We start from the raw sequence: 26,141 nt of genomic DNA, 5'->3' as shown, positions 1-26,141 counted from the left end.
TTTTGAGTTTAAAACCTGTAGAGACCCACTTTGCCATTAATCCTCACAGGGCTGAAAAAATAACGTACCAGTTAAATACTGGGGATAATAGTAACAACTGCTTCCAGCCTTCAAGATTGATTGCCTCTGAATCAAAGTCAGACAACTAGGGGGCATGGCCTAGAGGTTAGGGTGTTGTACTCACGATTGTGAGATCAGGGTTTCAATTTCTAGACTGTGTGGGGTGTTCCGTTCTTGAGCAAAACACTTCATCTTGCATTGCTCTGCAATCACTAACACCTGACACATGGTACACTGCACCTGTACAGACGATTCGATGGAGAGAGTGAGCTAATGTGCAGCACATACATTTGATCATTATAAACAAACCATTTGCACAGGCCGTTCAGCAAAAACTGAACACCCACACATAGTCTCCAGAGGGACAGGCCATCATCATTATTATTATTGTTATTACTGTATCAGTAATGGTTGTCGCTTACCTTGATGCAAGGCTGGCAATTCTGAAGGCTGGAAGCAGTCATTACCATTCTCTCCTATTCCTATTATTTATTTTTAAGGCAGTGAGCTGGCAGAACCGTTAGCAGGCTGGATAAAACGCTTGGCAGCATTTCTTCTAGCTTTACATTCAGTGTTCAAATTCTGGAGGAGAACAAACACAGACACACACACATATATGTATGAGCTTCCTTCAGTTTCCGTCTACCAAATCCACTCACAAGGCTTTGGTCAGCCCGAATGTATGAAAGGCAAAGTCGACCTTGGTAGAATTTGAACTCAGAACATAGAGGCAGATGAAATACGGCTACGCATTTCGCCCGGCGTGCTAACGATTCTGCCAGTTCGCCAGAAGAAATACCACAAACCATTTTTTTTGCCACTAACAAAATTCTGCCAGTTCAAAGCCTTAATAATAATTTTGGCACAAGGCCAGCAATTTCAGAGTAGGGATAAGCTGATTACTTCAATCCCAGTGTTCAACTGGTAATTATTTTATCGACCCCGAACGAATAAAAAGCAAAGTCAACTGCGATATGTTAACAATTCAGCCAGCTTGCCACCATCTTAATAATAATGATAATACTAATAATTATGATGACGATGATGATAGTGTTGATGACGACGATAACTTACGATAGATTCTTTAACTGTCAATTCATATACTGCATTAATTGTTAATCTATTATTAATTTGTTTTTTTCTTTCTTTCTTTTAATTGCTTGTAGACATCAACAAGTGGTTTCCAATTGCTATACTGAGGTGACATGTGGAGCAGCCAGCATAGCTGAAGACTCGTCAACAGGTCTTGTTGGAGAGGAAGAAGGGATCCAGTGAATGAAAGCACCTTTATGGGGGTCGGAACATGTGGTACCGACGCTGTGGAAAGGCTGGATACAGCACACGGTACGTGGATTCAAGCTGCCGTCAAACATTCCGTCAGTGGCCTTGACTAGAGGCGTGGCTGTGTCATTGACTATCGAGGTAGTGGGAACCAATTCTGGTCGACTGAGGTTGATGCTGCTAGAAGTGGGACAGTTACTGGTGTTAGTATTAGTGTTACTGTTGTGTTGACACCTGTTGGTGTTTGTGTTAACGACGTTGTGACAGGCGTTGGTGTTTGTGTCACTGCTGTTGTGACAAACTTCGGTGTTACAGTGACTGGTGTTGGTGTCAATGTTATGACAGACGGTCCCAGGACAGATGTTGATGTTGCTGCCGCTGTCTAAATTCGAACAGTTGTCTTGGCAATTACTATTAGAAGACAATACATTGGTATCATTACAGATGATAAAAGTATCTGCGCTACCACCACCGACAACAGCAGCAGCATCTGCAGAGATATTGCTGCTGTCGGTGCAGCTGCTGACGCTTGCCGTCGAAAGAGTTGTGTTGTTGCTGTGAGAGAGATCGGCAGGCGTTGGTATGACGACAGGCACCACAGTGGCAGAGTTCAGTTTGGACTTCAGTTCTCTCATGAAGCTGACAGTGCAGTTGGACAGGGACAGAGAGAGCCCCGGGATGAGGGCTGCCGGGATCGCTCCTGCTGTTGGTAACACACCGCCTGAAGGCAAGAGGGCAGTGACCACACCAATGTTGTTGCTGACTGGGGTGGCACCGTCTGCCACCACTGCTGCTGCTGGGGTAGCAGTACCACTGTTGGGGAAACCTTGATGGCCAGCTGCAGCAGGGGCGGGGACAACTGGCAGCGTGACGGTGGACAAAGTAGGAGGAGTAGGATCTGTGTTGTTGGTGGCTGGCAGTGAAGGCAAAGATGGAACAGCAGCGGAGATGGCGGTGGAGGAGGCAGATGGTGGCACAGGGGGTGCCATGGGTGAAAGATCTGAGAGAGTGTTTGCAGAGACAACTGGGGGTGAAGGAGCAGCGTTCAACGATGGCTGAGGGAGGAACGGAGCCCCAGTTGCTATGGAGATCGACAAGGGTGCGGAAGCTGATGGGATAGCTATATTCTGTGGCTGCTGCTGTTGCTGTGGTTGATGATGCTGATGATGTTCTTGACTGGAGAGCAGCACGGCGCTGGGGGCAGCGAGCACGGTTGGTGTAGTAGTAATAGCAGAGGTGTCGGTGGGAGGAGGAGGAGGAGTGGTGGGAGGAGGGACAGGGAGAGAAGGCTGCTGTTGTTGTTGTTGTTGAAGGAGATGAGGAGAAGTGCTGTTAATTAAAGGCACTGTAGAACTGGTGATGATGTAAGGCTGGACCGTGAGGGATTGCTGACCGTTGTCTTCTGCGGTGTCAGGAGACAGCTGGACAAGTTCAACACTTAGACCTGATCAAAGAGAAAAAAAGAGAAAAAAAAAAATTAAAAAACATAAACAAACACTACATACATACAAAAAAAATAAAAAATAAGCCATGAAGGGAAATGATAGATTAATGGTTCTCAAAGAGTGTGCTGAAGATTTTTAAGAATACAATTTAACCCCCTATAGTCGCAGGAGTGGCTGTGTGGTAAGTAGCTTGCTTACCAACCACATAGACGGAAACTGAAAGAAGCCTGTCGTATATATGTATATATATATATGTACGTGTGTGTATATGTTTGTGTGTCTGTGTTTGTCCCCCTAGCATTGCTTGACAACCGATGCTGGTGTGTTTACGTCCCCGTCACTTAGCGGTTCGGCAAAAGAGACCGATAGAATAAGTACTGGGCTCGATTTGCTCGACTAAATGCGGTGCTCCAGCATGGCCGCAGTCAAATGACTGAAACAAGTAAAAGAGAGTTGCAATATTTCTGTTGAAATATTGATAAAAATTTGCTTTTGTTTTAACTGAATTTTTAAATAAATGAAGAATTTATAGTAAAATAATTATCATTATTAATCTGGAGTTTGGAACAAATGAAAATGAATTTTGATAGGTTTTCATTTAGATCACTTTAGCTGTTTAGTATAGAGTGGGACTCTCAGAGGGGATGATAAGGGACCGAGACTTCTGGCAGTTTGCCATGCTTGGAAAGACTTGCCAAGCTAAGTAAAAGCATGTTTGCCCTTGCATAAAAGCTTGTTCCCAGCAACCCTCTAATCTTGCCTCGTAGGGGCTGGTTCCACATAAAAAGCATTCGTCCCAGTGTTGCGTAAACGCACCCAGTACACTCTGTAAAGTGGTTGGCATTAGGAAGGGCATCCAACTGTAGAAACGCTGCTACGACAGACAGAGCCTGAACAGCCCTTCAGCTTCTATCAAACCGTCCAACCCATGCCAGCATGGAAAACGGATGTTAAATGATGATGATTACCACTGGGCAAGATTGTTTATGGAAGACCAGCAGTCACCCAGCCTCCCCTCTCTACGCTTTTGATGTTATCCAAGGGAAAGGCAATGGCTGATATAGCTTGGCACCGGTGACAATGCAACTTATGGCTACAGCTGAGTGGACTGGGGCAATGTGAAATAAAGTATCTTGCTCAAGGATACAATGCGCAGCCCGGTCCGAGAACCTAACTCACTATCACATGATTGTCAGCAAGATGCTCCACTGAGCCAGATAATAATAACTTGGTGTTAGAACTCAATAAACAAATGCTTCAGAATAAAGAATTAGGCAAGAATTAGGCGCAGGAGTGGCTGTGAGGTAAGTAGCTTGCTTACCAACCACATGGTTCCTGGTTCATTCACACTGCGTGAAACCTTGGGCAAGTGTCTTCTACTATAGTCTCGGGCTGACCAAAGCCTTGTGAATGGATTTGGAAAACAGAAACTGAAAGAAGCCCGTCGTATATATGTATATATATGTGTGTGTGTGTTTGTCCCCCCCAACATCACTTGACAACCGATGTTGGTGTGATTATGTTCCCATAAGCTAGCGGTTCAGCAAAATAGAGAATAGAATAAGTACTAGGTTTGCAAAGAATAAGTCCTGGGGTCGATTTGCTCAACTAAAGGCGGTGCTCCAGCATGGCCACAGTCAAATGACTGAAACAAGTAAAAGATTAAGTACAGAGTGTAATAGGAAATTAAATAAGTGACAAAGGAGATGAAGTTCAAGATACAATTTCTTGTTCCCTTGTCATCTGCTTAATTATTGTATATCTTTTATCTTTTACTTGTCTCAGTCATTTGACTGTGGCCATGCTGGAGCACTGGCCTTGGAGAATTTTTAGTCAAATGAACTGACCCCAGTACTCACTTTCGTTTTTAAGCCTAGTCCTTATTCTATCGGTCTCTTTTACTGATCCTCTAAGTTGCAGGAGCTGTAAACATACCAACACTGGTTGTCAAGTGGTGGTGGAGGACACACACACACACACACACGACAGGCTAGTTTCAGTTTCTCTACCAAATCCACTCAAGGTCCAAGGCTATAATAGAAGACACTTGCCCAAGGTGCTATGGTGCAGGACTGAACCCAAAACCATGTGGTTGGGAAGCAAACTTCTTACTGTGCAGCCACACCTATTTAATCCTAAATACATTAGGACCCTACATCACCAATCTGTTCAGTCACACTTGCCCTAATCCTAAACAACAACAACAACACACAGATTTAAGTAAAAATTTAAATGGAGTAACTTTCAAACGAACCCGGAAAATTTTGCGTTGAATTAGTGATGGAACTTTCTGGTAGCGTGGGGCTCTGGTTTGTTTCTAGCACTGGCTGTTGTATACATAGTGAATTAAGTATTTGTTCCGCTGTTAGTCTTGGAGAATCTTCACTGGAACCCGATGCTGCCTGCTAGTAATTAAAATGACATATCATTAATACATCATATATACATACATTTGTTTAGATCATCAGTGAACTAAACCCCTCATATTTTCTCTCTTTCTCTGTATGTATATATATATATATATACTTTATTTAAAGCAGCAGAAAATTCATATTACTCTACCACTGGTATTTGAGTACTCTTTTTTCCACCTTATTTCACATTTATGTGTTTACTCCGGTATATATATATATATATATATAGATAGATAGATATAGATATATAAACATGCTCATTATTTGCATTTGACGATATTTGTCCTCATCTTGTTTGTTGTTAACACAATGTTTCAGCTGATATACCCTCCAGCCTTCTTCAGATGTTTTGGGGAAATTTCGAACCTGGGTTCCTATTCCTAAGGTATTTTTCGATATTATTATTATTATTATTATTCAGGTCGATTTGCTCGACTAAAGGCGGTGCTCCAGCATGGCCACAGTCAAATGACTGAAACAAGTAAAAGAGTAAAAGAGAGTAAAGAGTAGGTCACTGCCTGGAATCAAACTCGGAATCTTGGGGTTAGCAGCCCGCACTCTTAACCACTGCACCATAAAATAAAAACTACTGAATAATAATAATAACAACATCGAAAAATACCTTAGGAATGAGAATCCAGGTTCGAAATTTCCCCAAGACACCTGATGAAGGCTGGAGGGTATATCAGCCGAAACATTGTAATGTAAATAATGTACATAATTCCTCATCTCTTAAATATAGAACTGTATAAACATGCTGTCGAAAATAATAGTTTAAAACATGTTAATTGAAGGATATAATCAAGGCAATGACATAACATCGGTAACAAATTTTTGAGGTAGACTTATTTCATTATATATTTCCAGGCAATATTAACCGTGTCCCCTTTTCTCTTTTTAACCCTCTGCTTCTCAACCAACTGATACTTGAAAAAAAAAAAAAAATCAAATCCAAGAAGATAAAAAGTAAAACAAAAAAACTGGTCCTCTGACGACTTACAACAATGGTGCTTTGTGGTAAAACATATGTTGAAGGTTCAGCAACCGATTCTATTTCCGTGCAAAATTCGTCCAGCACTCTTTGGTTGGACTGCGGACAACAACAACCACCACTGTTATGGTTATCACAGATTTCAGAAGACGGACAACATTGTGAATGACCCTGTGGAGAAAATGATCAAAACATTTTAGGTTTAGAGTTTAATTCAGGGGTGCTATCTGCATAAAAACACAAGACATAAGTTAAAGTCAGCATATTTAATGGTGGGAGTATTAAAAAATTAACTAGAAATAATTATGTGGTGAGAGAGGACACCAGGGAAATGCAAGCACAAGACCACCCTGCCTGGTGAAGGCTGCACCAACAGAGGTGCCACCTCTTATGAATGGAACAGGTTTGCAAGTCCAGAGTCAACCCCTTGCCTTCGGTTCCGGCAATGCCAGAGTCTTCCCAGCATGCACTGCACTGGCTGCTTGCAACTGGACATCAAATGCCCCATCTTCTCCCATGTAATGTCCCTGGTCATTGGTGACAATGACAAACTAATAATAATCCTTTCTACTAAAGGCACAAGACCTGAAATTGGGGAAAGGGGACTGGTTGATTACATTGACCCCAGTGTTTCACTGGTACTTAATTTACTGACCCCAAAAGGATGAAAGGCAAAGTCGACCTTGACAGAATTTGAACTCAGAACGTAGCGACGGGCACAATACAGCAAAGCATTTTGTCCAGTGTGCTAATAATTCCGCCAGCTTGCTGCCTTCAATAATAATAATAATAATAATAATAATAATAATAATAATATGCAGTACCAGGCAGTGGCTTTCATGGCTTCTCATCTTGACTGATTGGAAGTGTTATCATGTACATTGTTTTGTCTTGGTATAAAAGATGGGCTACAGCAAATATTCTGCTCAATACCACAGATTTGCTTGCCACTTGTTTGACCTTAACCAGTTGAGCATGTCCCGTAGTGGCTGACGATATGTGCATCTCTTATCACGAGCAGAAGTAGTGGGGGAGCATCATATATGTGTGTTAAGAGGGATTCTTTGGGGTTTGAATTATTCACCTCTGGAAACATGGATGTTTTGTTCGTCCTCAAACCTTATTCAGGAACCTTTTGAACAGGATGGGCTACTTGAACAAAATTCTAACTGGGCCCCACCTGCAAAGTCATGCACTGTTTATATTGATATGAGATCACCATGTTACGCACATATGGTTGTGATGCATGTGCCTGGTGTTCGTCTATCAGACGAGTAGTCATGATGGGTATACTGGGCTTGGTATATTTTATCCCAGTGTCACTTTGATGGCATGCACTGCTCTCTCAATCAATAATAATGGCTGCAAATTTTGGTACAAGGCCAGCAATTTCAGGAGAGAGGGTAAGTTAATTACATGGACCTCAGGATTCAACAGATACTTATTTTATCAACCCTGAAGGGATAAAATGTCAGGTTGACCTCAACAGAATTTGAACTCAGAACGTAACGACATACGAAATATCACTAAGCATTTTGTCCAGTGTACCAACAGGTTCTGCCAGCTCACCTCATTATCTGATAAACTAATGATAACATAATTAATTCTAGTTAACTTTATCACATCCCCAACATCATGAATCAGGTAAGACAGATAGTGTTAATATGTTTAACAATGTTAACTGCCACAGCCTGTTACTGCAACTTACTGGTGACGCTACATATTTGGTCACACTGTATACTGGTTAATTACAAGGAAGTGTAATTTTTACAATATTTCATAATTAAACTTTAACATTTAGCACGCAAGGCAGTGAGCTGGCAGAATTATTACCACAGCGGCACAGGAGTGGCTGTGTGGTAAGTAGTTTGCTTACCAATCACATGGTTCCGGGTTCATTCCCACTGCAAGGCACCTCGGGCCGACCAAAGCCTTGTGAGTGGATTTGATAGACGGAAATTGAAAGAAGCCCGTCGTATATATGTATATGTGTGTGTGTGTGTGTGTATGTATGTGTGTGTATATGTTTGTGTGTCTTTGTTTGTGCCCCCAACATCGCTTGACAACTGGTGTGTTTACACTCCCGTAACTTAACAGTTTGGCAAAAGAGACCAATAGAATAAGTACTAGGCTTACAAAGAATAAGTCCTGGGGTCAATTTGCTCGACTAAAGGCAGTGCTCCACCATGGCCACAGTCAATTGACTGGGGAAAAATGCTTAACAGAATTTCATCTATCTTTACATTCTGGGGTCAAATTCTGCTGAGGATGACTTCACCTTTCGCCCTTTTGTGGTTGATAAAATAAGTACCAGTTGAGGACTGGGGTTGATGTAGTCAATTTAGCCCACTCCTCTAAAATTGCTGGCCTTGTGCCGAAATTTGAAACTAATATTTAACTCTTAGGTAATTTCAATATCCTTTGAAATCATGTCAAAGATACAGAATAAAATATTTTCTCAAATTATAAAAACGCACCCCTGGTGATGCATACGGCAGCTGTGTGAAGTTTGCGATGAGCCGCAAGTGGCACATGTGGCACATGTGGCAGTTAATGGGTTGAAGTAGGGAGCATTAAAAAGCTGACTAGAAATTATATGGGCAGACAAAGAATTAATATAAATCCCAAAGACTTACCGATTTCTCTGGACTGTCTCGTGGATTTGACAATCTATCATGACGGTTCTTATGAGATTTTAAGCTGTATGGCGTCGTAAAAGACCGATGACATCCATCTTGTTCACACGTAAATGGCTTCTCACCTCCACACAGAATAGAAAAATTGAATAGAAATTATATATATATAAAAAAAAAATGGGGGGGGGTATAGTACTATGTGATACGCAGCCTAAAACCAGGAGGGGGTGTAGTACTAAAACCAGATTCAATAGCAAGTTCTACATTCTGAGCAACATGATGTCCTCCATGGTGCTGATGGCACGAAAAAAGCAGCGAGGACACTCATACTTAATTATACCTGTAAGCAGTAACATTCATCTGGGGTGGGTCAAGCTTGCTCCAACCAACAGGTTCGCCACGTCCCTCACTAATGCTGACCACATCCGATGGTCAGTTGCAGTCAAGATTGTAATGGAGACTCACTCAAACAGCATGGGTGCCATAGCAGTAGTCAGTACCTGAGGAGGTGTAGGGTACATGTTCGATGTTTCAGTGGGAATATAGGTTCACATGTGTTCCCTGGTCACATGCATGCACACTTTGGGATAATGTGATCTGCAGCAGCTCATCCTGTTGTCGATTGTGAAGCACCAGAGAGGATTTGCTGAAACAGTCACTGCCAATTATCAGAGGAGACGTGGACTGGGTCTGAAGTATGTTCTACAGAAGTGCTTTAACAAAAACTAAGGGGTGCCTCACCCCCCAGTGACTTTTCAGCACACCAGACAATAACTCAGAATGTGTGAGGGCCTGTGCTAATGCCAGATGCTCATTGAGCCTATACCAGTTTCATCTGTCCTTTTACAGAACACACTGTAAAGTGACCGGCATCAGGAAGGGCATCAAAACCATGCCAAAGCAGACACAGAAGTATGATGCAGTCCTTGACTCACTGGCTCCATGTCAAACCATCCAGCACACACCAGCAGAGAACACGGACGCTGAATAATGATGATGGGGTTGGCAAATGACTGTCAAGAGGCCCTTTCATTGTGAATAGTAGTTTGGTTGAGAGGTTGGCAAGAACTAAATAAATCCTGATAAAACGAACTTATGACGAAGGGCATTCCAACCATGACCAACCAGGTTTTTCGGAGATATATTTAGAATTACATTATTGCATGTATCCATCCTTTCATTTTTTTAAAGATAAGGTGTAATTTGAGGACGTTTTGGCTGTTGTTTCTACCCGTTTTATTGGTTTCCTTAAAGGAACAACAAAAGACTAAAGATGAAAGCAAAAAGACAGAAAAAAGAAACAAATTTGAAAAAAAAAAAAAAAAAAAGGAGGTTCTAGAACAATCCAAACCAAAGATAACTTACAACTGTAAAAGATAAGGATCAGGTGTCAGACAAATGCGGAGGGGTCTGATCCCACGGTGGGTTGAAAATATTTCGAGTTTCTACAATAATCAAAACTAAGGGAGGTAACTCAGTTTATTTTTTCCCAAACTGATAAGTGATTGTTCAATTTGCTACCGTCTCAAAAGCGTTAAGACACGACAATTGAAGGATGCAGTGTCTTAGATGGATTGCTCATGGCTAGAAATTTTGTTTTGATAAGTCATCTTTAATAAGGGTTGACCTGGTGCTAAAATAACTGCAACCACCTTCAGCCTTCTTGAAGAAATTAAGAGGACTATTGGTCAAACTTTGCGAAAGACCATGGTCAGTCATTGAAAATATCATCAACATTTAACGTCCGTTTTCCATTCTGGCATAGGTTGGATGGCTTGACAGGAACTGGAAAGGCTAGTCTGTTGGCCTGGTTTCTACAACTGGATGCCCTTCCTAAAGCCAAGAACTTTACAGGGTATACTGGGTATATATATATATATATATATATACACACACACACATATATATATATATATATACATACATACATACATATATATATGTGTGTGTGTGTAGAATTGAGATGATGCCACGTAAAAGCATCCAGCACACTGTGTAAAGTGCTTGGCATTAGGAAGGGCATCCAGCCATAGAAACCATGACAAATCAGACTGGGGTCTGGTGCAGCTATCCATCTCTGGACACCATCCAACCCATGCCAGCATGGACAACAGACATTAAATGATGATGATATATATTTGGACTGGATTGTCCAAATAAATCCATTGTTCACATTGGGCCAGTGGTTAGGGCAGCAGACTCATGGCCATAGGGTCATGGTTTCGATTCCCAGACTGAGCATCGTGAGTGTTTATTGAGCAAAAACACAAAGCTCCAGCAGAAGGTGATGGTGATCCCTGCTGTACTTTTTCACCACAACTTTCTCAAACTATTTCTTCCTGTTTCTGTCGCACCTGTATTTCAAAGGACCAACCTTGTCACACTCTGTGTCATGCTGAATCTCCCCGAGATCTACATTAAGGGTACACGTGTCTGTGGAGTGCTCAGCCACTTGCACGTTAATTTCATGAGCAGGCTGTTCTGTTGATTGAGTCATCTGGAACCCTCGTGGTCGTAACCGGAGTGCCGCAGCATGTTCTCTTCACCAATCACAGTTGGTCTGATGTCCAGCCTGTAAATTTGAGCTTGAGACCATAGTGGTCTGATTAGCCTACTCTGCTACACTGGCTTCACAAGGCTTGGCCTGGGTTTTTTATACTCATACGCAGTACTCAAGTCGATTATATAGACCCCAGTGCTCAACTGGTACTTATTTAATTAACCCCGAAAGGAAGAACGGCAAAGTCGCCCACAGTGGAATAGGAACAAAATACCCCAAAGAATCTCGCCTGACATGCCAACGATTCCACCAGCTCGCCATCATATATAAATATATATCTATTTGAGTCTCTTTATGTGTTTCTCTCACCAATCACTGCTTGACAACCGGTGTTGGTTTGTTTATGTTCCCCTAACAGAACTTCAGCAAAGAGTCTAATAGAATAAGTACCAGGTTTTAAAAAGAAGTAGTGGGGAAGGTTCGTTCGATTAAACCACTTCAAAGTGGTGCTCCAGCATGGCTGCAGTGTAATGGCTGAAACAAGAGTAAAAGACCATGATTTATAAGGATATCGATATTTGCTATTGATTTTTTTTTATCATTGGTCATCTTATGGTTGTAGTAGTTATCTCCCTTGGCTTGGATTGTTCCAGAACCTTCATTTTTTTTCCCCTTCCCCAGCTCTGTTTATCTATTGTGTTTCTTTGCTGTGCTTTTTCTTTTGCCTTCTTTTGTTTAGTCTCTTCTTTAAGGAAACCAATAAGAGGGCCAGCCACTCTGCCTGTTCACTCAACGTGCTAGAAAGAGCAACTAAAATTTCCTCAATTTACACCTGCTTTTTGTTAAAAAAATAAGAAATAAAACGACCCCTTCAATAATGTAATTCTAAATATATTCCTAGAGGTGGTTATTTTTAGCCCAAGTCAAAAGCGATCAAACAGACCACTACGCTCACAGACACTCCAGCCGTGACCAAGTGATGCTCTAGCATGGCCTTTAACCGTTTGTCAAAACAATTTTGAAGAACTAAAATTCCCCATTTTTTCCGCCACTTCATGCTGGAATGGATTGGATGATCCAACAGTACTCTCCAAGTACAGTGAGCTTAAAGTGAGCTTCAGGCTGCTATTACCTAGCAACAGTTAACATGAGACACTCATAACTCAGTGGCTAGAAAAGTTGCCTTGTAAACTAGAGGTTGTAAGTTCAATACTCAACGAGGGGTATTTTTTTTTTTTGCTGATGTAATTTCCTTAGGATAAAGATTTTGTCCCTTAGCTTGGATTATTCCAGATAATGGTGAAACATGAGACTTACCAGTATGTGTGCGTGTGTGTGTCTTTAAATGGTGGCTGGCAGCAAAAGCTTTACCACAACCATTTTCACTGCATCTGTTGGAGGAGAGAAAAAAAGAAACAAAAATCCAATCATCATCATCATCTTTTAATGTCTGTTTTCTATGCTGGCATGGGTTGGACAGTTTGGTGAGAGCTGCCCAAATTCCAACTGTCTGTTTTGGCATTGGTTCTATGGCTGGATGCCCTTCCTAATGCCAACCACTTTACAAAATGTGCTGGGTGCTTTTTATGTGCCACTGGCACAGGTGTGTGTGTGTATGGAATTATATATATTTATTGTTACTATTATGTTAAACTGTCGTATGTCCAAATTTTGCTAAATGTTTTTTTTTTTTTATATTTAATTTTGCTTGCAATAGCCAGTTCTTTCGGTCAAACTGTTGTATCTCCAGCCGCTTCAGATTCCAAAATATGAAAATTGTCAAAGCGTAGCACAACAGTTTAGTATTTTTCAAAAGTGTAGTAAGTCCCACATACAACAGTGTGTGCAAAAATATTTCTGCCTGAAAATATCATACAGGCATGGAGTTAGGATTTTATGCACCCAACTGAATCTGTTGCTAATGTAAAAAGAAATACAATAGTGAAACTATTTTTTCGTTTTCTGAAAAAGCAACGTTTTGGAGTTACGACACTTTTGCATAATAGCAATGACACACACACACAAGGTGGTGCTGAAAAGTTTCTGGGTTTAAGAGTATCATGAAAAGCCTGGTTGGAGGCTCAACCTTCAAGTTCTTTTACAAGGTTTACAAAAACTGATGGATCACTGCAGTCAGTGTGTGAATCTGAGAGGGGAAGATGTTGAATAAGATCATAATTAACTGATCATCATCATCATCATTTAACGTCCGCTTTCCATGCTAGCATGGGTTGGACGATTTGACTGAGGTCTGGCGAACCAGACTCCAATCTGATCTGGCAGAGTTTCTACAGCTGGATGCCCTTCCTAATGCCAACCACCCCGAGAGTGTAGTAGGTGCTTTTACGTGCCACCGGCACGAGGGCCAGTTTGGTGGTACTGGCAACAGCCACGCCCAAATGGTGCTTTTTATGTGCCACCTGCACAGGAGCCAGTCCAGCGGCACTGGCAACGACCTTGCTTGAATGTTTCGCGTGCCACCAGCACAAGTGCTTGTAAGGCAACGTGAAGCCAGGAACTTTTCACAGCCCCACATACACCATGAAAGGGAAGCTGTGTGTATCGAGGGTCTGTCTATCTACCAGGTAGGATTTCTGTTATTCTGATGTCTTCTGCGAATGTAACACAACATGAAAGAGATACGTACTTGTAAGGCCGTTCCCCGGTATGCGTTCGAATGTGCTTCCGTAGATCACTCAATGTGGTGAAGTATTTTGTGCACCCGTTTTCATCGCAGTTAAACGTATCTCCAGTGTGTAAGCGCTGATGGGCACGTAACCTAGAGAGAGGGACAAGGACAGAAAAGAAAAAAGAGTAATAAAACAGAAAGTACATCAACATCAAAATAAAAATCAAATGGAAATTGTAGTTGTGATACCTGCGCCGGCGGCACGTAAAAAGCACCATCCAAACGTGGCTGATGCCAGCGCCACCCTGACTGGCTTCTGTGCCGGTGGCACGTGACCTCCTGTGCTTCAGGAGACCTATTGAGTCAAGTACATCAACATCGAAATAAAAATCAAATGGAAATTGTAGTTGTGATACCTGTGCCGGTGGCACGTAAAAATCACCATCCAAACGTGGCCGATGCCAGCTCCGCCTTGACTAGCTTCCATGCAGGTGGCACGTAAAAAGCACCAACCGATCATAGCCATTGCCAGCCTCCCCTGGCACCTGTGCCGGTGGCATGTAAAAAGCATCCACTACACCCACGGAGTGGTTGGCGTTAGGAAGGGCATCTAGCTGTAGAAACACTGCCAGATCAGACTGGAGCCTGGTGCAGCCTCCTGGCTTCCCAAACTCTGGTCGAACCGTCCAACCCGTGCTAGCACGGAAAACGGACATTAAACGATGATGATGATGATGATAATGATGATGAAAGAAATAAACTAGTTTTTAACTCTTCAGCATTGAGATTACTCCGTCAAATCTAATGCTTGTCTATTCATGTTTTGAATCAACCATGGATTATGTCATAGCTTCAAGATTTTCATGATGTGATTATAGATTTTAAGAACGATATTGTAAGATGGGTAAGAAAGGCTGGATCTGGCCAGTTTGAACACAAAACAGGGAGAGTATTTGGGCCAAATATGGCTAAGTTAACCCTCTGGCATTCAGATTCTTCTGTCAAATGTAATATTTATTTATTCACATTCCTTTGTGTTAATCATGTATTATTTTGTAGCTTCTGGATTTTGATAAGGTAACAATTTTTAGAATGGTATTGTAGAGTAGGTGGCCAGTTTGAGCATAAAACAGGTAGAATATTTTGACCAAGTATGGCCAGTTTAAATGCTAAATATATATATATATATATACATATATAACACAAAGTAAGTTAGGGGTTATGGGTGCAACCCACTAATGGATAGTATTTATCCAATATACTGTTGGTAAAGTACCCAAATTCTTAATACATAAATGTTTTTAACTGCAATGCAATTAACTTATTGTATTAAACAGGTGACTTCAATAATATATATTATGATTTTTATAATTTGTATTCTTATCTTATATGTATTGAATTATAAGGTATATATATATATATGCTATTAAGGTTTTCATTTTGTTAAATGAATAAATAATTCAACATTCTAATATCCAAAAGTTGATGTACAAACTAAATTGTTTCTCCATTATCTTATTTAAAATCACCCACTACACTCTCGGAGTGGTTGGCGTTAGGAAGGGCATCCAGCTGTAGAAACACTGCCAGATCTGACTGGCCTGGTGCAGCCCTCGAGCTTGCCAGACCCCAGTTGAACCGTCCAACCCATGCTAGCATGGAAAGCGGACGTTAAACGATGATGGTGATGATGATGATGATATATATATATATATATATATATATATATAATATATATATATATATATATATATAGTTGTTTAACGTCCACTTTCCATGTTGGCATGGGTTGGACAGTTTGACTGGGTCTGGGAAGCCAGGAGGCTGCACCAGGCTCAATCTGGTCTGGCAAAGTTTCTACAGCTGGATGCCCTTCCTATGCATGTATCTATATGTGTGTGAGAACATGTGTGCATTTATTTATGTGAGCAAGTATGTGTGTGTGTATGTGTGCATAATTGTATTTCTAAACATGTGTATCAGTGTGAGTGTGTGTGTGTGTGTGTGTGAGAGAGTGATAGAGAGAGAGAGTTGCTCACCTGTACAAAGTATTAAATGCTTTTTCACAGCCTTTCATGTCACACTCATATGGCTTTTCCTTTGTGTGTACCCGAACATGTGTCTTTAAACTGTATGATGTGAGGAAGGTCTTGCCACAACTCTCAAGGTTGCATACAAACTGGTAATCCCCTTTTGGCATCAACCACATCACACAGAAACGGCACCGGAGAATGAAACGATAAAACAGAAGAAATAGAGTGTGAGGAATATAGATGAAAAAACAACAACAAAAAGAAACAAGCAATTGCTATTGGAGACAAAGGTAAAATACTGAATTGGCCACAAGGTTTAGTTTTTGTCAACACTACACTTCAAGCACTCAGACAAATACCTATCTCACACATGTACTGGGTAGATGTTTGACATTTCAACTTAGTTCGACAAACTTGCAATGAGACAGGTTGTATTGTGTGTGCTTGGGAATCACTCTGAAAATGGAGAGCCAAAACATTATCAAAATCACGTTTCCTTGTTTTAAAGAAAAGGCAAGAAAATGGTGGAAACCTGCAGGAAGCTAAATGCTGTGTACAAAGATGCTTTATTTTCATTTGACAGATATTTATCCTCATCTTTTTTGTTGTTAACACAATGTTTCGGCTGATATACCCTCCAGCCTTCATCAGGTGTCTTGGGGAAATTTTGAACCTGGGTTCTCATTTCTCAGGTATTTTTCAATATTATTATTATTATTCAGGTCACTGCCTGGAATCGAACTTAGCATCTTAGGGTTAGTAGCCTGTGCTCTTAACCCCAAAATTCCGAGTTCGATTCCAGGCAGTGACTTGAATAATAATAATAACAACAACAAAATCGAAAAATACCTTAAGAACGAGAACCTAGGTTTGAAATTTCCCCAAGACACCTGATGAAGGCTGGGGGGTATATCAGCCGAAACGTTGTGTTAACAACAAACAAGATGAGGACAAATACCTGTCAAATGTAAATAATGTATATAATTCCACATCTCTTAACTAAAGAGCTGAAAGAAGATGCGGTTATGGAATGTTTGCCAGAAGTGGTTTTCAAGATTTTGATTCAAGATGCACCTGACTATGTCTGGTCAACTGAGATTAACAGCGACACTAATCCCAGTGATACAACCACAATGATTGCAGATAATCCCCAAATATCCAAACTGAGTGTTGAAGACCTCTGCATAAACTTTGTTACATCAGCAGGTTTGCTGTTTGGGTTCAACGTCGGTGGAAAGAGTAACGTTGACCAATAAATTTCCATCTACGATTCATTGCAGAAACATGAAGATGATCCTCTTTTTTGAAGAGAATGGTGACACGAGAGAAATCAAAATCAATTTCGAAGACTGGCATCCATGCTGGTGGAGCACTAAGAGCACCATCCGAGTGTGATTGTTGCCAGAGCGGCTAACTGGCTTCCATGCTGGTGGCATGTAAAAAGCACCATTCAAGCATGAACGTTACGAGCGTCGCCTTACTGGTACTTGTGCCAGTGGCATGTGAAAAAGCATTCGAGTGAGGTCGTTGCCAGTGCCGCTGGACTGGCTCCTGTGCAGGTGGCATGTAAAAAACACCATTTGAGCACAGCCATTGCTAGTACCGCCCGACTGGCACGTAAAAGCAGCCACTACACTCTCGGAGTGGTTGGCGTTAGGAAGGGCATCAAGCTGTAGAAACTCTGCCAGATCAAGATTGGAGCCTAGTGCAGCCATCTGGTTCGTCAGTCCTCAGTCAAATCGTCCAACCCATGCTAGCATGGAGAGAGGACATTAAACAATGATGATGATGTATACATCCGAAAGATGAAACCTAGAAAAAACAGAGACCCACCCACTGCCCAAGATATTGATTGTGTTTTAGTATACCAAGGTAAGTATCTTTAAGAGCATCAAACTAACGCACCTGCATGTTGTTCATACACCTGTCTTTGTCTTGGTTTTTTTTTTTATAAATTTCAACTATAGGTGCAGGAGTGGCTGTGTGGTAAGTAGCTTGTTTACCAACCACATGGTTCCGGGTTCAGTCCTACTGCATGGCACCTTGGGCAAGTGTCTTCTACTATAGCCTCAGGCCGACCAAAGCCTTGTGAGTGGATTTGTTAGACGGAAACAGAAAGAAGCCCGTCTGCATATCTGTGTGTATATATATGTATGTGTGTGTGTGTTTGTGTGTCTGTGTTTGTCCCCCACCATCATCGCTTGACAACCGATGCTGGTGTGTTTATGTCCCCATCACTTAGCGGTTCGGCAAAAGAGACCGATAGAATAAGTACTGGGCTTAGAAAGAATAAGTCCCGGGGTCAAGTTGCTCGATTAAAGGCGGTACTCCAGCATGGCCACAGTCAAATGACTGAAACAAGTAAAAGAGTAAAGAGAGAATAGTAAGATAATAACAGCACATTATCGTTACGATGGTAACGAGGAATATTAGAAAATGAGGCATAACACCTCGGAAAACGATAAAGGGACCACACCAGAGTTATTGACTGAGCTTGTGTGCTTACGGTGGTGTGTTACTAAACTCTCTGGTCCGAGTTTGGGTGACTGAGCATCGTGTCAATAACATCAAGGTACAATTTTTTTCAGTTGGATTTTCGACCTTATTGTAAGCTTCACCATTTTTTCTTCCCAACGTTGTCGGATTCTAGAGACAAAGAAAATGATATACTAACCTTAAAAATGGCCAAGGTGGCGCTTACGACACACTGCCACATATGATGGTGATTATGATGATGGGGAGAATAGTGATAGCAGCTGCATCAATAGTGACTATTTGATGATGATGATGATGGTGATGACAGTTATGGCAACAACTGCATAGTGATGTTTGCAATGATGCTAATTAATAACGATGATTAACGAGTCTAAAGTGACAACAGTGACACCACCAATAAATTTCCATTTAATTTAAATGTCATTAAATTGGTTCAAGAAATGATTAATAATTAATTAGTTTATTTTGTGCTTGCAAAATTGTTAATGTAATTGAAAATAAATTGCTTTGTTTAAAAATAAAAATATTTCATTTCTTTTATTTCATTTTTTTAACATTTTTTTTAATAAAAATGTTTTCAAGTTATTTTGTGTTGACAGCAATTGAGATGGGCTTGGGATGTTTGTGAAATTCTAATAGGGGTATGTGTGTGTGTCTGTGTGTATGTTTGTGTGTGTATGTTTGTGTGTGTATGTTTGTGTGTGTATGTTTGTGTGTGTATGTTTGTGTGTGTATGTTTGTGTGTGTATGTTTGTGTGTGTATGTTTGTGTGTGTATGTTTGTGTGTGTATGTTTGTGTGTGTATGTGTGTGTGTGTATGTTTGTGTGTGTATGTTTGTGTGTGTGTTTGTGTGTGTATGTTTGTGTGTTGTATGTGTGTGTTGTTTGTGTGTGTATGTTTGTGTGTATGTTTGTGTGTGTATGTTTGTGTGTGTGTATGTTTGTGTGTGTGTGTATGTTTGTGTGTATGTTTGTGTGTGTGTATGTGTGTGTGTGTGTGTGTTTGTATGTGTTTGTATGTGTGTGTATGTGGTGTGTGTGTATGTGTGGTGTGTATGTGTGTGTGTATGTGTGTGTGTATGTGTGTGTGTGTATGTGTGTGTGTGTATGTGTGTGTGTGTATGTTGTGTGTGTATGTTGTGTGTGTGTATGTGTGTGTGTGTATGTGTGTGTGTGTATGTGTGTGTATGTGTGTGTGTATGTGTGCATGTGAGTGAGTGTGTATGTGAGTGAGTGTGTATGTGAGTGAGTGTGTATGTGAGTGAGTGTGTATGTGAGTGAGTGTGTATGTGAGTGAGTGTGTATGTGAGTGAGTGTGTATGTGAGTGAGTGTGTATGTGAGTGAGTGTGTATGTGAGTGAGTGTGTATGTGAGTGAGTGTGTATGTGAGTGAGTGTGTATGTGAGTGAGTGTGTATGTGAGTGAGTGAGTGTGTATGTGAGTGAGTGAGTGTGTATGTGAGTGAGTGAGTGTGTATGTGAGTGAGAGTGTATGTAAGTGAGAGTGTATGTAAGTGAGAGTGTATGTGTGTGAGTGTGTATGTGTGTGAGTGTGTATGTGTGTGAGTGTGTATGTGTGTGAGTGTGTATGTGTGTGAGTGTGTATGTGTGTGAGTGTGTATGTGTGTGAGTGTGTATGTGTGTGAGTGTGTATGTGTGTGAGTGTGTATGTGTGTGAGTGTGTATGTGTGTGAGTGTGTATGTGTGTGAGTGTGTATGTGTGTGTGAGTGTGTGTGTGTGTGAGTGTGTGTGTGTGTATGTGTATGTGAGTGTGTATGTGAGTGTGTATGTGTATATATCTGTATGTGTGTGTGTGACCAGGACTGTGTGTGTGTGTGTGTGTATGTGTAGGCTTGACCAGGCCTGCAAGGCTTAACCATTTCCTCCCACAAACCACACACGTAAAAGCCAGACACACACACACAAATCATAAACATGCTTTTTTTTTTCTTTTTACCTATTTCAATCATTTAGCTGTGGCCATGCTGGAGCACACTTTTAGTTGAACAAATCAACCCCAGGACATTCTTTGTAAGCCTAGTACTTATTCTATTGGTCTCTAGCCGAACTGCTAAGTTACATGGATGTAAACACACCGACATTGGTTCTCAAGTGATGGTGGGGGGAAACATAGACACACAAATATATATATATACACACACACACACATATAATGGGCTTCTTTCAGTTCCCATCTACTAAAATCTACTCACAAGGATTTTGTTGGTCCGAGGATATAGAAGATACGTGGCCAAGGTGCCACACAGTGGCACTGAACCTGGAACCATGTGGTTGGGAAGCAAACTTCTTACCACACAGCCACACCTATGTCTACACACATTTATGCATTTTTATACACACACACTTACAGACAAAAATATAATACACACATAGAAACATGTTAGTAAACAAACTTAACAACAACCTTGTTTTGTGTACGAATGTCTTGAACTGGAAACAATCAATTGTGTTGCTGAATATATGTCAACACCAATAAATGCCCTTGTATTTAGATATTAGCATTATTATTATTATTATTATTTATATCATTTTTACATCTGTTATTCTATGCTGGGAAGGGTTTGACAAATCCTGACTCAGTCGATTATTCAGAATAAGAAAGCTGTTATGCTTGGAGGCCACACCTCATGAGTTTGTTCTGTTTTTCGTTTCACAAGATTTCTTAGTCTGGGAGTGTTTTTCCAATCACTTCACAGAGCCTACTGGGTGTTTAAAAAGAGTAAAGACTTCTTTTGGTTATAATGATCATGGGATTGCACCTAAGGTACAAGTCTGGGCAAAGTTGTTTAAGGAAGATCAGAAGTTGCCCATGCATACCAATCTCCCCTCTCTGCACCACCGATGTTATCGAAGGGAAAGGTAAAAGGGGCCAATACAGCTTGAACTCACTACATCATGATTGTGAGCTTTTTATGGTGCTTTTTATGTGCCACTGGCACGGGGGCCAGACGAGGCTGGCAACTGTGGCACCAGCACTAAGGAGGCAGTATCTTGTCCTTCCAAAGACCAAAGAATGTTGTGTTTATTCATCCACCAGCACCAAGAGGTTGTCTTTGTCCCTCATTTCTGTTTGCTGTCACCAGACATTTGTTTGGTTCTGTCCCACATAACTGGGTGGGAGAAGGGAACAAGAGGGTAACAGCTCCATGAGGGGTAATTTTTAAGTAGATTGGGTAGGACCAATATGAATGCAAGGGTGGTGGTGGTGGTGGGAGAAGAGAAAGTAATGAACGAGAACTGTTGAGAGAAGGGAGAATGTTGTAAGGGACAAAAGGGTGATGAGAGAGAGGCAGCTGCATGAGGATTGTTGATAACAAGGTTGGATAGAACCAGCATGTGTGATATGGGAGGAGGGAAAGTGATAAGAGGAGGATGTGTGTGTGTGTGTCTGTTCCCCCCCCCCCAACATCGCTTGACAACTGGTGCTGGCGAGTTTACGTCTGTAACTTAGCGGTTCGGCAAAAGGAACTGATAGAATAAGTACTAGGCTTACAAAGAATAAGTCCTGGGGTTGATTTGCTTGACTTAAAGGCGGTGCTCCAGCATGGCCACAGTCAAATGACAAACAAATAAAAGAGTAAAAGATTTATATATATATATATATATATATATATATATATCAGCGCCGCCTCGACTGGCTTCCGTGCCGGTGACACGTAAAAAGCACCAACCGATCGTGACCATTTCCAGCCTCCCCTGGCACCTGTGCTGGTGGCACGTAAAAAGCACCCACTACACTCATGGAGTGGTTGGCGTTAGGAAGGGCATCCAGCTGTAGAAACACTGCCAGATCAGACTGGACCCTGGTGCAGCCTCCTGGCTTCCCAGACCCCGGTTGAACCGTCCAACCCATGCTAGCATGGAAAACGGATGTTAAACGATGATGATATACACATACTTTTCATACGCTTTAACATTACACATCCAGTACTACATGCTTGCTATATTTATTTGCCTTTATAAATCTTCCATATTCACAACTAAACCTTTGCTATCGTTCAACATCATGCTCCATACACAAGTAACACAATTTCCCCTCTATTCTGACAAAGAAACAATTACTGGTATAAACTTAAACTGCATTTCTCCAACATTGATTATCCTCACAACCAGTTGTGCTTTATAGCCCTTTCACAGTAACTTTCATAACCCAGTCCACCAGTTGACAAAGATACTGCTCCACCAGTCATTAGTAATGACACCTTCCAGTGTTATATAAGAGTTATAAAGCACAACCTTCATAATCTGGTTAACCACTTTAAATGCTTCTTTCTCTCTCTCTGCAGCCTTTTTGCCATTATAGCAACTGACAAAAATGTTGCTACACCAGTTGTGACACTTCCTTGTGTTACATAATTGGCTTTCAGCATGGTTGGTTAATCATGAGTATCATACTTTTCTTTACAAACACATACAAACCTGTTCTTTTTACACAACACAGGCACCTCCTCACAAACATCCTAGATTTGCAGATGTGCATCTATATCAAATGAAAACACATTAATGAATTAAAAAGCAGAATTAGTGACAAACATTATTGATTGCACATACTCAATGTATGCATTTTGTTTGTTTGCTGAATTTACTGTGGGATAAAAACTATTTGTTCCCAAGTGCCATCTGGCGAAGAAACAAAACACATGCAGTGAACATATGCAATCAATGTTTTTATTATATATATATATATATATATATATATATGTTAGTATTTTATATTATTTTTTCTATGTTTTAGTTTATGTTTTTCACTGTTTGATTTGCCTATTAGTGGTTTTATCTCTAATTTAATTTATATATATATATATATAGATATATCATCATCATCATTTAATGTCCGCTTTCCTTACTGGCAGAACCGTTAGCACACCAGGCAAAATGCTTAGCGGTATTTCGTCTGTCATTATGTTCTAAGTTCAAATTCTGCCACGGTCGACTTTGCCTTTCATCCTTTCGGGGTCGATAAATTAAGTACCAATTATGCACTGGGGGTCGATGTAATCGACTTAATCCCTTTGTCTGTCCTTGTTTGTCCTCTCTATGTTTAGCCCCTTGTGGGCAGTAAAGAAATAAGAAGACTACCCCAGACTACTGGGTTTGTTTTGATAGGGTTTTTGTGGCTGGACGTGCTTCTTAACACCAACTAGCCTGCAGAGTGGACTGAGTGCTTTTTACTTGGCACCAGTACAGGAGAGGTAAGTTTGGGCATAGTTTTTACAGCTGGATGCCCTTTCAAATGCCAACCACTTCACAGCGTGGACTGGATGCTTTTTACACGACACCAGTACCAGCAGGGTCAACAAATAACTTTCAAGACAAGGAATTTTGAGAGGGGACGGGGACTTTGGAGGAGGTGGCCTTGAGTCAAATGATGAAAGGTGAGAGTGTGACAGAGGCAGAAGCAGGTGTATGGCTTCACGGCCAGAGAGGAAGGAAAAGAGAATGAGAGAGACCATACTCAGAACCTTTCCTGTTGGACCATGAGCCAATAGTCAACTGTAAAACATATGCTGGAGTGTACTCCTGTGTGACTTCATGTATATGTTGTGTATTTGGTCAAAACTTGTGAATGTATACATAACTGGAGGGACAAATATGTATTTAGTTAAGCTAGGGACATAAACAAACCAACACCAGTTGTCAGGGAATGGGAGGAGGACAAAGACACACACATTAATGCACAGGTGTGCTTTCCCTGATTACTTTGATACCTTTGTTATTTAAAGGTCTTAATTCTATCAGATCCTGAAAATTTGATTTTTTACATGCATGGCTTTGTGGTAAGAAGCTTGCTTCCCAACCACATGGTTTCAGGTTCAGTCCCACTGCATGGCCCTTTGGGCAGGTGTTTTCTACCATAGCATCGAGCTGACCAAAGCCTTGTGAGTGGATTTGGTAGACGGAAACTGAAAGAAGCTCATCATATGTGTGTGCGTGTGTCCACCGTTGCTCGACAACTGATGTTGGTGTGTTAACGTCCCCATAACATAGCAGTTTGGCAAAAGAGACCGATGGAATAAATACCAGGCTTACATAGAATAAGTCCAAGGGTCAATTTCTTCAACTGAAAGGTGCCACTACACCATGGCCACAGTCAAAATGATTAAAAGAAGCAAAAGAATAAAAGTGTGTATGTGTGTGTGTGTATACACATATGCACACAGGTATGAGTGTGGCTGCGTGGCTAAGTGGTAAGAAGTTTGTTTCTTAACCACCTGGTTGCAGGTTCAATCCCACTGAGTGGCATCTTGGGCAAGTGTCTTCTGCTATAGCCTTGGGCCAACCAAAGCCCTGTGAGTGGATTTTGGTAGAAACCCATTAAATATATGTATATGTGGGTTGTTTTATTATTACCCACTAGGGGCTACATAGATGGGACAATACAATCGGGAAAATGAATAATGAAGTTTGTACATGTGGTGCAATGCAATGCCCACTCGATCCCCGAAATCGAGCGGTTACATTTCGTCATCTATTTTTATTCGTCAACAATATTTTCCAAATAAAACATTTTATACATTTTTCAATTACATTTCAAAAGTTTTACAAAGTTCAACATTTCTTTTTTTTTTTTTTCAGAATTTAAAGTTCTTTTTATCATTTCCAAATTAAAGTTTTCACAATACCTTTTCTTTTATATATACTCCATTATGTCTACCAAATCTGAGTAAACTTCCATCGTTCGAGGCCACCTTGTAAGTCGGCATTTCATATGTTTTAACACGTTCTCGCCAGCTGCCTCGATGAACACCTCGGCGTCGTTCTCGTGGACGAGTGCACCTGTTTCTTTCCATTCGGTGCCCATCCTGACCCACGTATATCCGTTTGTTACGCTTATTAAATCTTCCATCTCCTCACAGTGCTTGTGATGGATCAACGTTCCATAGTATTTGAATTTTCTATTCGTACTACGTTTTCTCTAGTTTTTCTCTTAGGACTTACTTCCTCTTTTTTCTCCTCCCTCGGTTTCTCTCTTTCTCTCTTTTTTGCTTTCTTCTTTCTTTTTCCTTCTCTTGTCTTTTTGGCTCTTTGTCTGCCGTCTCTCTACCCTGTGCCTTAAGTTCCTTTCCTGTTGTTTCTTTTCCTTTTGCATACCATCTTTTCCTTTCTCTTGGTTCTGTTCCTTCTCTTGTTCTTTTCTGCTTTTTTCTCCTTTAATGTACTTTCCTTTTCTTTCCTTGCTTCTGCCTTGGCTCTTCTCCACTAATTCTCCCACTTCACACCTGTGAATTTTGCTCCTTTTCTACTATCTTCTCCCTTTGTTTCATCTTTCCTTCAGTGCGCTGTTACTTCCCTTCTCTTGTGTTTCTCCGTTATTTCCTTTCTTGTCCCTTAACTTAACAGTTCACCATAAGAGACCAATAGAATAAATACCAGGCTTTACCGATAATAATCACTGGTATCAATTTGTATGTATATGTGGGTGTGCCTTGATAACTGGTGGTTTGTTTCTATCTCTGTAAATTAGGGGTTCTGCAAAATGAGATCAATGGAACGAGTACCAGGCTTAAAAAGCAGAAAAATGAATCCTGGGGTTGATTTGTTTGCCTAAACCCTTGAAGGAAGTGCTCTAGCATGGCCACAGTGTAATGACTGAAACAAAAGAGTCATACGAATTGATACCAGTGATTATTATCG

At 41.0% G+C, this 26,141-nt stretch overlaps 1 protein-coding gene across 2 annotated transcripts in view; it reads right to left on the bottom strand.

Moving 5' to 3' along the window:
• Window positions 1-1,181: 1,181 nt before the first annotated feature.
• LOC115225901 (flocculation protein FLO11-like) overlaps window positions 1,182-26,141 on the bottom strand; it is a 57,614-nt gene continuing 32,654 nt past the window's right edge. Inside the window, exons 4-10 of one of the 2 annotated variants that reach the window (XM_036514463.1) lie at window positions 15,996-16,146; window positions 13,975-14,106; window positions 12,645-12,718; window positions 8,828-8,952; window positions 6,201-6,362; window positions 5,041-5,188; window positions 1,182-2,785 (exon numbers count right to left, since the gene is read on the bottom strand). In XM_036514463.1, the coding sequence (XP_036370356.1) occupies window positions 1,251-2,785; window positions 5,041-5,188; window positions 6,201-6,362; window positions 8,828-8,952; window positions 12,645-12,718; window positions 13,975-14,106; window positions 15,996-16,146 (2,327 nt within the window). In that variant the 3' untranslated portion in view covers window positions 1,182-1,250. Of the gene's footprint in view, window positions 2,786-5,040; window positions 5,192-6,200; window positions 6,363-8,827; window positions 8,953-12,644; window positions 12,719-13,974; window positions 14,107-15,995; window positions 16,147-26,141 lie in introns of both variants that reach the window. The other variant, XM_029796903.2, reaches the window with a different exon arrangement.

Source organism: Octopus sinensis, linkage group LG28 (assembly GCF_006345805.1).
Source record: "Octopus sinensis linkage group LG28, ASM634580v1, whole genome shotgun sequence".
NCBI classification, from domain to species: domain Eukaryota; kingdom Metazoa; phylum Mollusca; class Cephalopoda; order Octopoda; family Octopodidae; genus Octopus; species Octopus sinensis.
Note: the sequence above shows the minus strand (reverse complement) of the source record. Positions and strands in the feature narration are given on the sequence as shown.